This window comes from Nuphar pumila, chromosome 9 (assembly GCF_984573655.1).
Source record: "Nuphar pumila chromosome 9, dmNupPumi1.hap1.1, whole genome shotgun sequence".
Taxonomy (NCBI): Eukaryota; Viridiplantae; Streptophyta; class Magnoliopsida; order Nymphaeales; family Nymphaeaceae; genus Nuphar; species Nuphar pumila.
This window is the reverse complement of record NC_143257.1, coordinates 98,946,977-98,963,122: the sequence shown is the minus strand read 5'-3', so window position 1 is coordinate 98,963,122 and position 16,146 is coordinate 98,946,977. Positions and strand designations below refer to the sequence as shown.

Sequence of the window (16,146 nt, the reverse complement as noted above, 5' to 3'; positions counted from 1 at the left end):
TGCAGATCAGGACAGAACTGCGTAAACATGCTGATCTGCGTTGGAACCTGACCAAATCTGTCAATGATGATAGATCTAGTATAAATTCCACGCAGACCAATCTGCAATTGTGCATCCGATTTAAAAAAACTTAAAAGAATGACTGACACTAAAAAAAAATTATAAACCAATGATTTAGTTTGATTCTAATTTAAATGCAGAAAATAAAACAAAAATTAGACTATCCTAAATGCAATATTCGAAAGATTAATTATGCGTACTCCAAACAAAAAAAATATTTAATGTACAAAAAAATAATGAGAAGGGGGAGAAGAAGCATACCTGGTGCTTTTGAATGAGAGGTTGAGAAAAGACCGATCCTCCTATGAGATCGCACGTGTACCCTGCACTCCAATGACAAGGAAAAGGAGCAACCGGCGAGAGATGGGAAAGAAAGGAAGAAGAAGAAAAAGTAGAGAAGGAAGAAGAGGGGGAAACCAACCGAAGAAGAGAGAGAGAGAGAGCAGGGGGCATGAATCCCAAGGAGTGAGATGCCCCTCTCTCTTTGTTTAATAATATTTATACTAAAAAAAATTAGGTTAGAAAGAATATTTTCTAAAGACTACCTAAATTTATAAAATTCTCAAAAGTACCTTTTCTAAAACTTATTTCCAAAAGAAGGGCTGTTAGAGTAAATCATTTCTCAAGAACCACTCAAGTGACATAAAAGTATATCTAATATGCATAAAATTATGTGTGATCAACCATATTTCGCCATCATCTCTGCCTTGACCCCACTTCTCGGACGCCAGTAGAGACAATTAACCACCATTACCATTAGCACAAGCACCAGTCGACCTTCACCAACCGTACCCTCACTACCAACATTAATGCATTCTGAGGAAAAGGCACTAGGTAGGTTCATGGATTTTGTGTGCATTAACTGCATGTCAAAGCTAACAGAACTTTCCAAGGAGCCATTCTTTATTTGTATCTGAAAAATGATACACGTTTTCAAGTTATCTTTTTGCAAAAATAATTAAAGAGAAACCTGAAGCTAATTCGATGGTTAAGATACACTAGCAATTGAATGTCTTTTTCACTTTGCCTTGAAAGAGCGTTTTTACTCTATAGTATGCAAGAGAGCGGTTTAAGATAGTTCCTATAACTCATATTGGCCATGGTTAACCTGCGGTAACACGTTTCTATCTGTCCATTTCAATGACAAGTATGGGCAGCTCTTCCTATCGCTCCATGTGACAAGCACGAGAATCTTTCAGTAGCGAACAGACATCGACCGCACACACACACACACACACACAGTAATGAACGTCAAACAGTAACTTATCATTATTTGTAATTCCAAGGTAAACAACTCTTCGACTGAGACCAACAAAACCCAAAACCCTTATCGAAAGCCAAAGAAGACTAGTAACTCCTTAACGGGGGAAAAAATTAAAAATTAAACAATTAGAAAAAAAACACTTGCATTTAGTTCACTGGGAGACCGTAATAAATCATGAACACATTTAAATAAGATAAGACCATGCAGCAACAAAACTTTAGGCACGTGACTTCTTTCCAATCCACTGAAGCATCGGCACACCCTTATCTTTTTGTCCCACTTATCGGAAGTTTCGGTACACTGGACTGTACATGCAACTCTCTGCATAGCCCACCAGATCCTCAGGTCGAGGGAGACGCGTTGCCAGCCCTGTTAACAACACAAAATAATACCATTATTGTCACAGTCGTTAGAAAGACAAGACATTGTAAGTTTGAGCTGACTGGAGCCCCTTGTCGAGCAAGTTAGAGGTGAGCGACAATTGGTTGCAACAGCCAGAACATGAATCGACTGCTGATAGATTTTTTATACTATGGTTCACAACGAGATGATCTTTATTCCTGCAGGTGGAGCTTCACTTCAAACACAAAGATAGGTGCACCCCCACTAGCAACATTGAGAATAGTTGAGCATTGGGTTCCAAGGTAACACTCCTGTGAGGCCCACTCAGATATATGATACTTACCAAGCTCGTATGCCTTGGCAGCAACATTGGCAGCAATAAGTGCTGATATCTTTCTGATGTTCAAGAATGGGGGAAAAAGCATCCCTTTAGCTAAATGCTCCTGGCTCACCAGATTAGCTAAAGCTTCAGCTGTTAAAACCAGACATTCACAGTCAGGAACTCAAATCTTACGCCGTGTATATATATGTATATATATATATATATATATATATATATATATATATATATATATATATATAGAGAGAGAGAGAGAGAGAGAGAGAGAGAGAAAGTCGAGGGTGGCATCTGTCTGAAAGCATAAATGGCAGCCAATTTCAGGCCAGCTGATTGATGCCAACGACTCTCTCTCTCTCTATCTCTCTCTCTCTATATATATATATATAACAATCAATGCTTACCGGCTGCAAGGAGCATGTCATCATGCACACGGATTGCTCCAGAGATCACCAAACCCAGACCAAAACCAGGGAAAATGTATGCATTATTTGACTGAGCAGCAGAAAGAAACTCGAATCAATTAATTACAAGGAATACTTTCTAGTTTCTATGCATGTTCACTGCATATATATTTGCCTGAGAGCGCCAGAGAGAAAAATAAATCAATAAATCCAAGAAGAAATTTCTATGCAAATTGCAGCTTGCATGTTTTGATCAGGCTTCTCTCTCTGTTCTCTGAATTATTTATGCAACCAAAAACATATGAAGATTATAAAAAAAATCCTATAAAATATGATTGTCGCATGTATTAAAGGCCATCGCCATGTGACAAGATATTTAAACGGATAACAGCAACACCAGAACATGAATTCTGGAGTTGGGAGCTTAGATCCAGGTCAGGTTGCTAATGGATCCAGCAACTTGGTAACCCAAAACCAACTCTATACATTCAGTGGGCTTCCCCTTCAGTGCATTTCAGTAGAAGATAGCATGGGACTATGGCCTAAAACCATAAATGAAGATTAGCTAATTAATTCATACCTGACCAGGCACATGCATCTTCCCATTGACTTCCACAGGATCAAAGGGGCTACCACTTGCAAAAATTGCACGACCCTGAACAGAGAAAAGGAAGTGGATTTGAGCCATGAAAAGGTTTTCTTTTAAGATACGGTTCCAGGAAGGCAAGCTAGCAACAATGCCATAATCATCCCCAGAAAGAAAGACGCATACCTGGCTCCAATTGTATGCTTCTTCAGCTGTACACTCAGATTGTGAGGTTGGATTGGAAAGAGCAAGGATGATTGGTCTCTGCAATACAAGATGCCATTATAACCTATAAGATCTGCTCAAACCTAAGGAATGACAAGGGGGATTCTGGTGGACACCTCATTGAAGGAAGACATGGTTTCCACCACTTCTTTTGTGAAAGTTTTTCCTACACCAGATGATCCAATCAACACTGTTGGCTTGATGGCCTTAACAGCTTCCAGGAGGGTCCTGATTGGTTCATGCTCATGAGCCCAAGGCTTCTTGAAATGTTGGAGAGACTCCCTGCGAGAGCTGACAATGAGTCCCTGAAGAAAGGAAAATACACATGAATTGATCAAGCCATTCAAACAACAAAGTAAATTGGCTAAAGGAGGCCTAACTTCAAATTCAAGCCAGAAGTGAGGGGTCCTAGGAATACCTTGGAGTCTACAAGCCATATTCTCTTTCTGCATTCTTCTAATGGGGCTTTTGTCTGGAAAAAGAGAACTTAGCAATTAATGTTTAAGGTTCAAAGTTATTAACCTACTACACATGTATTCAGAAAGGATACCTGTTTTGACATCTCAAGGGCAATGAGTTCTGCAATATCAGTCCCAGCCTGCAGGCATCACAATGAATGACTGTTTCAGAAAAAGATGATAATACAAAATCTTCCAAAATACAGAGGATTATACCAATCCTTATTTCAAAATACTTTAGCATATCTTGTGTCTTAACCATGAAGTACGAACAATGACAAATTACATCAGTTCATTGCTCATTAAGTTAATTGAAAATGATGCTGGAGATTCAAACAAGAACGTTACCTCACCAGCACCAAGGAATAGGAAAGTGTGCTCAGCAAGGGTTCCACCAACCAACTTCAAAGCTGCAACGAGCCCAGCAAGAACCACAGCAGCAGTTCCCTACATACATCCAATAATTCTCAGTTAGAAAGGGAAGAAAAAGGTCTTGGGAGAGTGATCGTCTTGATTATATAATCATGTTACCTGTATATCATCATTGAAGACAAGATGTGTAGTCCCATATTTCGCAAGCAACTCAAATGCATTGTGATTAGCAAAATCTTCAAACTGAAAAGGTAAAAGGCAATGGTCAGTACACCAGCATCAAGAATAATAAAATGATTTGTAAAAGTAAACCTCCATCATAAATGCATTAAAACCACCAATAAGATCAATTTACCTGTATAAGAACTTTCTCACCATAGGTCTGTTTAACAGCACACATGAACTCGTGCAAAAGCTCAGCGTACTCCTGTAAGTTTAACAAAATCAGAGCTGGCGCGCGCGCGCGCGCGCGCGCGCGAGAGAGAGAGAGAGAGAGAGAGAGAGAGAGAGAGAGAGAACCTGTCCTGTTGCCCTCTTCTGCCGAAGACCTATGTAAAACTCATCCTTCAGCAATTTCTCGTTGTTAGTTCCAACATCAATTGTAATGGGCAAACACTGCATATCACAATGCATTTATTTTAAACTATAATAAAATTGTTCCCCAAGATGATTTATGCTTTTCCAAATCCATTAAAAATAAGGGATTCATCAACCATGAAAAGCATATAAAAAGTAAGATTCTTACAGCAGATGGACGGATCCCTCCAAGAGCGGAATACAGAGACAATTTGCCAACAGGAATTCCCATTCCCTATATATGTTTCAGAAGATCATAATAACAGTAAAAGGCGAGTGATGGAAAGTGAATATGATGAATGAATCAGCAGTCAGGAGATGACAGGTTTGGATTGATAATCACAAGGCAATTACCTGACAACCAAGATCACCAAGCCCCAGAATACGCTCACCATCAGTGAGAACAATGACCTGGATACTTCTTTCCGGCCAGTTCTTTAATACCTCAAGAATCTTTCCCCTGAAAAAACCATCTTATCTCAGAAGCTGATGCAACCCGCAAGACAAAGCATGGACAATGAAACGAAAAAGCAAAGAGAAGAAAAATCCAAAAAAAAAAGTGAGATTACAAATATTGGTGTTAGAAAGAAAAACTAGGTGAAACAACTTACTTTTCTTTCAAGCTTATGTAAAGACCTTGAGGACGCCTGAAAATGCTTCCATACTTTTGGCAAGCTTCACCAACAGTAGGAGTATATACAATTGGGAGTAACTCTTCAACATTATCTATCAGAAGCTTGTAGAACAGCCTTTCATTTCTTTCCTGTTATTGAAACAAAGTATTCCATTGGAAATTGGTTAATAGTATGATCAAAAAACTTATCACAAATGCACAAACCTCCTTTACAATCAGCAAGAACAAATGCATACCTGAAGATCCATCAAGGCCACGTATCTTTGCAGTGGAACTTGATATCGACGAAGGTTTTCCATGACTTTCTTCTCCTGTACGCGTCAGTTTATAGGAGAAACTTCATTACCAAGCCAAATCACGTGCAAATAACCTTTCAAAGTTAATAAAACATTTGAGTATGCAAAAACAATGAGCCAACTTGGGGGCCCAACTGGCTCCACCTGTTTTTTCTATATAACATAAGCACCACCTGAGTCATAGCCAATCCATGTGGCTACAACCAAACCCAAGCTCTATCCGAGTCTGAATAAAGCCATGTTTTGTGTAAGATCCAAGATTATTAAGATATTAAGCATGCCTGAAGTTCCTGGGTAATACAAGCTGGGGGTAGAAGTCCTCGCAAATAATGGGCATCTCTTTCTTTCTTGTTGAAGGCAAGCCCTTTGTTGAAGTGTGGATCTCTCAACAATGAGTAACCACTGCAAAACCAAAGGGCACAATTGTATAAAAGCAAATCACGTGAATTAAACCATAAGGGTGACAAGGTTTCATCATAGTAAACTGTTCCAGATAATCCTTGATTGAATCCTACACCAGAAAATGGACACGTTCCTATCTATGATAAAACCAAACAACGTATACAAGATTTGCATTTCTGAATCTGGCAAAAGTTTAGTAAAACATAGCTAAAATTCTGTTTTAAGCAATAAATCTTCAACCCATCAGTACCAGTAATTACTCAGATCTGTAAATTTGTTACATATATTACATAAAAATGACTCTTGAAAAGAAACAAAAAAAAAAGAATGTTTCAATAGATGCATCCAAGACTAGTCAATGAGGGCAATAGTGGTCGACAAAAATTAGCAGAATACAACTATTTCGTTATGAAGAGAGAACTAGGAAAAGAGTTAACACATGAAAATTGACACTGTAATAGGATGAATGGCTTCCAAAGAACCGATAATTCCTCATAGAAAATTCATATATGACTTACAGCTGAGCATCACAGAAAAAGACAACCAACAAAGTCCTCCGTTCCACGGATACGTACAGACAGACATAAACAACAATAAAATCCTTTCCCAATGAACATAGGAATTCCCTATCGGATCTAAATCGGGATTCCGTAATTTTCAATAAATTTGAGATTGATTATTAGCTTTCAGTCTCCCTCAGGAACCAACAGACCATATGAAGAAACATTGACTAATAAATAAATTAGTCAACCAGCTAAAGTTGAAGCTTAAAATCAACATAAGAAAGTCCGTCCTGGCCAGAATGGACGCCAGGAAGGCAAAAAAGGAATACAGAAAGCAAACAGTTCTTTGACAATGACCATCAAAAAGATATAACAATTCCTTGACAATCCAATGGTAAGGAAACGTAAAAGCGTTGGCCAAAGGAGCGTACAAATACTTCATCCAAACAACAAATTCTCTTTGCAACACAGAAAAATTACAAAAGGGGGCATCGCTTAAGACCTTGAGCTTTCACATCCCAAAGAGATTAAAAGATCTCGATCTCAAACTCGCCTAACAGGAAGCAATTTTTTTTCTGATCAATAATTATAAAAAACGCAGAGGTAAGAAATTAGTTAAAGAGGAAAAAAACAGATCATCCTCTGACATCCGCTCAGACTAAGGAAACGCAAAATGAAAACCAGTCAAGAATGTCACAAAATAAAGCTCAAAACTCAAGATGAATGGGCCAAACTTTGACAGAAAAGTTAGGCCAAAGGATCACAAAAGCGATTGAGCTCCACGAACAGCAAAATTTAAGACCCTGAGGGGAAAAAAGAGGAAAAACTCTGAAAATTGCTCCTTTAGAGCAAAAACAATAAAAAAATCCAAAATTTCGATCGCATGGAAGGAATTCACGCTGAAACCGTTCTAATTAGTAAACATTTCCCGTGAAATCAGGCAAAAAAAAAAATCATAAACTTCAAAGTATTTCAAGCCGACACGCTTAAGATCACTTAAAATAGAAAATATATATTCAATATCCGATGTAAATTCAATACAAAAAGATCCCGCAAATCCTCAAAACAAAAAGCAGACGAAAAAAATATTCCTTCGAGATCGCATAATCAATATCCAAAATCAACGACGCATAAAAGATGAAATGAATGTACATAATCCGATTGAATTTTATATAAAAATAAAAGAAAATAGAAAGAAAAAAAGAAGAATAAGAAGAGAATCGGCACCGAGCGTCACCTCCCGACGGAGACCGTCCACGGCGTGACGAGCTGATCCTCCGTGGCACGATCCTCACCGTAGATGTCCTCGACACCCCCGCCGACGGTGTACTTTGCGTCCATGTCCAGCACCGACGGCCCGTCCCTCATCTCCTTGAGCGTGCTCTCCATTGCCGCAGACGACTTCACCACCGACGACCTGCAGACGAAAGGAAGCCTCTGCTCCCTCGCCGGCACGCAGAAAGGAGAAACCAAAGAAGAAGACGATGACGACGACGCGCTAGCAACTGATGAACAAACACAACTCTTCGGGGAGACGCACACACACAACAAAACGCAAGAGAGTTAACCCCTTCAGAAGACGAACGTAAACCACGAGGAGTGGAGGGAGAGAAGCAGGGGAGTGGGGGGGATTTATGGTTCTCGTAAAAGCGGGAACAGAGAAGGAATGGTGGTCATGTCGTCACCATTTCTAGAATTAAAAAAGTCTGGTTTTTCGAAGATCGGGATCTTTTTGACAGTTGTCAAATAAATGTCTGAGAATTTTTTGGGTTTTTTACCTGGATGACCCTGTTGATTGCGAACATGGTGGCGCCGGGAGCGGAGTCGTGCTGTGTCTGACTCGTCTTCTTTTCCTCGCTCTGGAGTGGTGGGCGGAGCCGAGCTTAAGCTCTCTCCCTCGCCTCGCCGCTTTATGCGTGCGTGCGTGGACGAAAAGAAAAGGAAGGACGGAGGGAGGAAAGGCGGGCGCCCGGCCTCCGGTTTTATATAGTTAGTTGGCGGGAACGTGAAGTTACCGAAAAACCCAGGGACTTTTGGTCAAGGGACGAAACTGGGTAAGGGTAAGCGTGGAAGTGATGATCCGTTTGCCTCTGGTTTTATAGTTAGCTGCCGGGAACGTGCAGTTATCGAAAAACCATGGGGCTTTTGGTCAAGGGCGAAACTGCGTACGCGCTTTAAGGGTAAGCGTTGAAGTCATGATCCGTTTGCTTCTCAAGCTAGAATGATGCGGACTCCGGATCGGGTGCAATTACATGGCACAAAATTTGTGCAATCATATTGCATCTTATTTTTCACAATGATACGCGCCTGGAGGTACTTTTACTGTCCGCTCTTTGGGATTGTAGGGCCCACAATAGAGCCTTCCCCAAGTGGCAACTGGCGACTCGGATGGTTTGCCTTCTCTTTTCAATCCGTGCGTATAACGTGCACCACCATTTCCATCATTTCCTTTATTATTATTATTTTCTAAATCTGGTGTTACAAATGTTATGTACAAGGTTGATTTATCGGAAGCAATAAAATTTCTCATAGAGAAGTTTTGATATGACAAGATTTTTAAAATAAAACGTTTCCCTCAACCAATTGCAAAATAAAATAGATAATTTAAGAAAAATATTAAATTTGATATATATTATGAAAAACCAATTCACAAATTAGAAATATATTAAATGAACTTAAAGAGCATGATCCTAGAGTTAAGATAACACATAATTATGAAATGTAAATAAAGGCTATATACATCTTTAACTCGTTTTTAAGAAAAAAAATACAAAGGCAAAAAATAAAACAAAAACCTAAAAAAAGAATTTGTTAATAATAATAATAATAACTCAACCACAAATTGATTAAATTCAGAAGGAAAACATTGACAAAGTCCATGAATGAAAAATCATGCAATCATAGCAGTCCTATGAAAGATGAAGCCAAACAAAAAATTGTAAGTTACAAAAAAGGTGCTACATAGATCGATTAACAAATTTGTATCATCATAGTTCATAACACCGAAAGAATTCTCCTCCAACCGAAAATAAAATGATCAAAACCGTTAGAAATCAGGAGAATGGAAAGATGGAATTAACCTAGCGAGGACAAGGCGATCACAGAGTTGCACCCAAACATCTTGAAGTAGGCATCGAGGATCTTCCCCGACGCCTTGTCAACCTTGATCTGGAGCTTCATCACGTCACTATAGGCAAGGCGCCGATGAGGTCGGTGCCAATGGAGGGGTCATTCTTGTTCAAGGAGCCACCTCCTTCTGCTACTACTAACTATTGTTGAACGACTAGAGGAGAAGAAGAAGCAGTGGGAGTAGACGGCGTTGGCGAGGTCAAGGGGGAGGGATGAGAAAGACGTGCTTGAGTGGATGTATAATACCCTAAAATATTTAACTCAAAAAAATTTAAGAATTTTTTTTAAATCATAGCACAATTTTCTTATTAAGAGTTTGGTTAAATATCTCAGGCGAGTTACCGGTGGCTAATAGAAACTTTCATTTCATAAGGCAAAATGTTTTAAACGTTGTCTTAATTAATTACATGCCAAGCAAAGTCTTAAGTAATAAAGAAAATTATTTAAAACCGAGTTTCCTAGGACATAAGTAGAATTGTATGGTCTCATGACACCAATTGCAGTGATGCCTACATCCGCTCTATGCTGATCATTCCCGATCTGAAAAAATATTTAAATATTAAGATCAGACTACAACCAGTTGGAGTAAGAAACATAGTAGCAATATAAGTATTTATAATGTCAAGTATACAAATATACGTGCAAAGTATCAAAACACTAAGGTTTCACATCAAAACACATTCAAGTCATGAAATTCACCCAATGTAATATATAGTGATCTGGCAATTAAAAACATCATTTATAGCTATGCATCATAGAGTAGAACACAATCATGTTACAACAATCGCAATATCAAGGCATGTATCTTAAAACATAAAAAGGAAATTGACCAATTGTAACTTTAGGTTTCTCTTTTTAACATTATTTGTGAGTATGCACAGGCTAGCAGACCGAGGCCATACAGAAGTTTGCTATACTTTATTTGAATAACCCGAGTGACTAGTCGTACAAATACCTAGAGAGGACAGTCTGTGACCGAGAAAGTACTCCCCAATGGCAAAACTAGAATAGGATGCATCCCAAGACTTCTGCAGAAGAATTGGATCTACCACCTATGATACATTGATAGTCCTGACCCCCTAACTCCGCAGACTGAGAACCGGGTGTGATGTCTAGCTCGCACATAAACAAAAATGTCTCACGGAGTTTGTACCATTTAACTTCTTCATGGTAGACCATAGATTTGGTAACATATACTATTTTCCAAGTATACTCAGAACCTAGAAAAAATGGTAACATATATTGTCTTTTAGGTATACCCAAAATCCAGTAACTTAGGTTATGTGTACATGTATTAAATTTGTTTATTTCATGGCACAAGTCATAGCACCTAAAGGGATTATCGTAACCCCGAACCCACACCCTGGGTGATCTAAGTATATGCACTCCATCAAACCTAGTGCACATAAGGCACCACCACAGTTTTCTCATAATCATAGGCTTATATACTAACTGAGCATTTGTGTATGTAATATTTAATTTTATAAGTTTGGGTGTACGTATCGTACCCCATTAGTCTTTTTCAGCCACATGCTCAGTTTCGGGTAAAACACGCATAGGTATATGCATCACACCGTAGCATCATAATACAATCATGGAAAGTCACACATATAAAATTTTACAAGTACTCATATGGCACCACAAGGGTTTTGTGAAACTGTATGCTCAGTTTTGAGCTTTTGCATAATCATGATCCTGCAATTTTCATAATAGTGCAATTATTAAGAGTATGCATTTAACAACAGGCAGTCCATACACTGGATGTGGTCATGACATTCATATGTGAAACAAATAGGATTGTTGATATTTCATTATTTCGCAGAGCTCAGTAAGAGTATACCATTTTTTTCATGTACATGTGATAAAAAGTGCATTTTTGCGAAAACTTACACATGCACCCTCAATCCAATAGCATAATGGTCAGAATAATAGAATAAACATCTTTATTTTATTTTATCAGATTTTCAAAAGGAAGAACTACCCGGTTGAGTGCAGGACAAAACATTTGAGAATCCAATCGTGCGAACAAATCATACACATAATGAGTATTCCTATTCAAATATATTTTTTTTCTACAAGAATCTTGCAACCGAAATAGGTGATAATGATGTATATATTATTTCACACACACATCTATATATACATTGACTAAAATGCAACAAACCACTATCGTTCCTATTGTGCACCCGTTATAGTTATACTTGTTATGCCCATTTTTTTTCTTCCCCTTTATTTTTTTTTATCTGCTGTAAATTTTTTTGAGTGGCAGTTGGGCTACGATAGACCTCTGGCAGGCCTAAAACCCGCCAATGTCATGATTGTGGCATACTAGCAGTGTGCCACACCCTGCTGATCATCCGGTCTGAGAGGCAACCTGGGGTCAGGCTGACACCAGCCTCCTGCACCCATATGGATGCAGTAGCTATTGCGCACCACCAAATCATAGCAGGGTGCAATGTCTGGCAGTGCACGCTAGTGAGCTGCAGGTTGGGGGTCGGGAAGACCCCAACCTGTCATTTCTAGATAGGTGCAACAAGGAGCAACAATGCCCAAGAGGGTGTAGCATACGCTGATGTGCCCTGTGTCACTCAGATCGGGGTCAGATAGACCCTAGTTATGCTTGGACAATCCAACCTATCAAGTCTGGACTGGTCGACTACATAAAAAAAATCAGATAGGGTGACTGGGTTGGGGTCAGACAGATCCCCTACCTGTTCCCAAACATGATCACACACCATGTATACAGTTTTTTTTTGTTACAACAGAAAGCCAATATACAATACAAATCGTATGGCAGTCCATGTATATATATATTTTTGAAAACACAATAAATAATCTTATGCTGAATCATGCATGGTATGTACAACATGGGCATGCATATACATCCAGGTTTTGTCTGGGTATACATGCAGCCCAATATACAAGAATTCTCTATATATATGTACAACATGCTCATTCATATACATTCAGGAAGTCTCTATGTGCATGGATAACCTACTTAAGCAGGGATATCCTCAACATAAAAATCATAATTTTATTATTGAAGATTACATCATGATTTAAGCCTACGAAGTCTGTATTTTCCTATGCAGAAATACAATAACAGATAAGTATAAAATTTGTATTTTGGTAATGCAAAAATGCAGCATAGGTTAAGTATGAAGAGCCTATATTTGCTAATGCAGGAAAAACATGTATTGTATATATACGATTTGCATTTGATAAAACACCTATAAACTTAAATATGCACATCCATATCCCTATATATATATATATATATATATATATATATATATATATATATATATATATATATTCAAATTCATGTTTTGATTAATACCTTCACATGAATATGCATATCCACGATCACCCATGGATCTGTACTGCATATTTATAAACACATTTACACCCACATAAACAGGCTTATTCAAAAAAAAAACATATGGGTTAGTAGATCCATGTACACCCATACACAATGTTAGAAGAAACCTACCCATGCTTTAATATATATATTCATACATATATTCAGATAGTGTACCGCATACATGTGCCCCACGACACCATGCACACGCATAGAGACACTATGCCCTTACCTCAATCGATGAACCCCAAAAAAATAGAAATAGAGAGGGGCGCCACCCCCTTTCCATTGTGTTTTCTCACTCTCAAGGTAACTCCTTGAATATTTTCTTTCTATATTTATTTATTTTTCTCTTATTATTGTTGTGATTTTCTTTTTATATCTATTTCTGTTTTTTTAAATTTGTCTCACATGCCAAAATAAGAGAGAGATGTGGGATCGATTTTCCCCCTCTTTGGTAGGTGGATCCCACTAGGGGGCCATCCACCCTATCCTCTATAATTTCAAAAATTCTGTTTAAATTTTAGTATTAGTTTAAAACTCTCATTTTAAGTTTCCTATTTTATTTTGTATTCACATTTGCATTTTATTCTATTTTGGATCAACCAAAATTTTAAATCCAATTCTAAAATGGATTTTGGATTTCTCCAAGATCCAATTCCCAAACTCCAGATCCAATATAATTGGATCGGATTCAATATAATTTGATGGGATCCAAAAACAAAAATTACTAAAGCTAATTTTTTCATTAGCCCCTAAAATGACCAAGACTATAACCAAAAATAATTTTTCTTTCCTAACCTACTTGCCTTAAATAATTTTTCTTGTTTTAATTTTACACCAAAATGGCATGGAAGGGTGTTCCATTAATATTCAAAAATCCTAAATTTAATTAAAATTCAAACCCAAATGAAACTCCAAGTTAATTCCACTGAAATGCTAATTTTAAATCAACTTTAAATGAAATTCAAATTTACTTTAAATTCCAATTTCTTTGAAATTCAAATCAAACTAATTCCAAATTAAACTTGAAATTAATTGAATTACAATCCTACTAAAATTCAGGTTAAATTCACATTGAATGCTTATTTTTAATATGGATCAAATCACTTAGCTTTTCAAGTAGGGTTTTGGATCCTGAATCAAAATCCAGTCTAGTTTGGATTCTGGATAGAGTGCCAGTTTAAACACTTAGAAATAATGATCCAAATAAGGCAATCAACTAAAAATTTATATTAAATCAGTAAAGAAATCCTTAAAAATTCTCGAATGTTACATCCTTCCCCTCTCAAAAGAATTTTGTCCCCAAAATTTGTTACACATATTACTCAAATAAATGGGTTTACTTCTCTCTTATTGCTGCATCGGGTTCTCAAGTATATTCTTTAAGGTCGTGATGTTGCCATTGCACTTTGACAAGCGAAATGGTCTTGGTTCTTAACACATGTTCCTTGTGATCTATAATCTCTACTGGTTTTTCTTCTACAAACTAGTCTTCTTGTATGTCTACGTCCTTGAACTGGATCACATGAGATAGGTCATGTATGTATTTCCTCTATATCGATACATAAAAGACATTATGAATCTGTATAAAGTGAGGAGGCAACTCTACTTGGTATGATGTTTCTCTGATTCACTCAAAGATTATAAAGAGGCCAACATATATGGGACTTAGTTTACCCTTTTTACCGAATTTGAACACACTTTCAGTCGGAGATACTTTCACAAAGACAGAATCCCACACCTTGAAGGTGAGTTCTCTGTGACATTTATCAGCATAACTTTTCTGTCAACTCTCTGGAGTGCGCAATTGGTCTCGTATCATTTGTACTTGTTGAGTATAATGCTGGAGTACCATCGATGATTCCACTGTTAGCTCACCAACCTCATCCCAGTATATTAGTGATTTGTAGGATCGTTCATACAAAGCTTTGAAAGGAGTCATTCCAATGCTTGTGTGGTAGCTGTTGTTGTATGCAAATTCAGCTAGTACCACGTGTGCATTCCCATCACTCTTCAAATCCAACATGCAAGCTCGTAACATATCCTCCAGAGTTTGTATCATTCTTTCAGACTGACCATCAGTTTGAGGGAGAAAAGTTGTGCTAAACTTTAGTTTTGTGCCTAAGGTTTTTTGCAATTGACCCCAAAATTGAGAGGTAAATCGTGGGTCTCGACCAGATATGATCGAGGCAGAAACTCTATGCAATCGCATGATCTATTTGATGTATAAATTTGCCAAACTTTCTAGGGATTGTCCCTTTTGAATAGACAAAAAGTTAGCTAATTTTATAAGTCGATCAACCACAACCTAGATAGCATCATAGTGTCTACGGGTTCATGGTAAACCCATCACAAAGTCCATCATAATATCTTTCCACTTTCACTAGGGAATCTCCATCAGCTGCATTGTTCCCTCATGTCTATAGTGCTCAATCTTGATTTGTTGACAAGTCAAACATCTCGAAACATATTTGGTAATATAAATCAAATTTTATACTGTTATTTTGAGTCAAGAAAGCAATGGACTTGTTAATCACTAAATAATTAATCCAAAATCAGATTACCTAGCGATATCCTGTTTCATGCCATTCCACCAGTACCCACATTGTAGGTCCTTAAACATCTTTGTACTGCTCGGTTGGATGGTGTACCTACTCTTATGTGTCTTATCTAACAATTCTTCTCTCAACTTAGGGTTATTTGACACTCAAAGTCGCTCTCACATCCATATGCTTTCATCCTCTTTGAGTCAGAAAGAGGTATTCTTCTGTTGGGTAAGTGCCTTCATTTTCTCGTACCAAGGGTCATCTTTCTGTCCAACAATTATCCTTACTTGAATTTTTGGTTGAGCTGCCAAACTGAATAATCTCACAGCACCTTAGTCGCCGAAAAATAGCTTTCACTCAACAAAGTCTTCTAATAGTTTTCACCCTATACTCACCAAACTGGCTAAGGTACCCCCAGCCTTGCGGCTAAGGGCGTTGGCTACCATGTTTGCCTTCCATGGCTGATAGAAAATAGTGAACTCATAATCCTTTATGAATTTCAACCACCTTCTTTGCTGCATATTCAATTCTCGCTGCGAGAACAGATACTTCAGACTTTTGTAATTCATAAATACTTCAAATTGTTCTCCATACAGGTAATATCTCCATATTTTTAAGGCAAAGACTACCATTGCCAATTCCAGGTCA

General features: G+C 37.8%; 1 protein-coding gene across 4 annotated transcripts; it reads right to left on the bottom strand.

Moving 5' to 3' along the window:
• Positions 1-1,308: 1,308 nt before the first annotated feature.
• Positions 1,309-8,376, bottom strand: LOC149828745 (NADP-dependent malic enzyme-like). Of its 4 annotated transcripts, XM_090016953.1 has the most exons (19): positions 8,238-8,370; positions 7,697-7,983; positions 5,836-5,956; positions 5,495-5,569; positions 5,236-5,387; positions 4,979-5,084; positions 4,794-4,859; positions 4,568-4,663; positions 4,404-4,475; positions 4,208-4,291; positions 4,025-4,123; positions 3,769-3,816; positions 3,637-3,690; positions 3,335-3,523; positions 3,180-3,257; positions 2,988-3,062; positions 2,408-2,498; positions 2,010-2,138; positions 1,309-1,693 (listed from the first exon to the last, which is right to left on the bottom strand). In XM_090016953.1, the coding sequence occupies exons 1-19, from the start codon at positions 8,262-8,264 to the stop codon at positions 1,605-1,607; spliced, it is 1,938 nt and encodes a 645-aa protein (XP_089873079.1). In that variant the 5' UTR covers positions 8,265-8,370; the 3' UTR covers positions 1,309-1,604. The 4 variants fall into 4 exon arrangements, with proteins under 4 accessions (XP_089873079.1, XP_089873082.1, XP_089873080.1 ...); XM_090016956.1 differs by lacking the exon at positions 7,697-7,983 and having other exon boundaries at positions 8,238-8,376; XM_090016954.1 differs by lacking the exons at positions 5,836-5,956; positions 7,697-7,983 and having other exon boundaries at positions 8,238-8,372.
• Between the last annotated feature and the right edge of the window lie 7,770 nt (positions 8,377-16,146).

Coding starts and splice junctions, on each gene's coding strand:
- LOC149828745 (XM_090016953.1), bottom strand. CDS start 8,264: ATGTTCGCAATCAACAGGGTCATCCAG. Junction 7,984..8,237: donor CAATCAACAGGGTCATCCAG/GTAAAAAACCCA, acceptor GTCTCCCCGAAG/AGTTGTGTTTGTTCATCAGT. Junction 4,292..4,403: donor GTGAGAAAGTTCTTATACAG/GTAAATTGATCT, acceptor TTACCTTTTCAG/TTTGAAGATTTTGCTAATCA.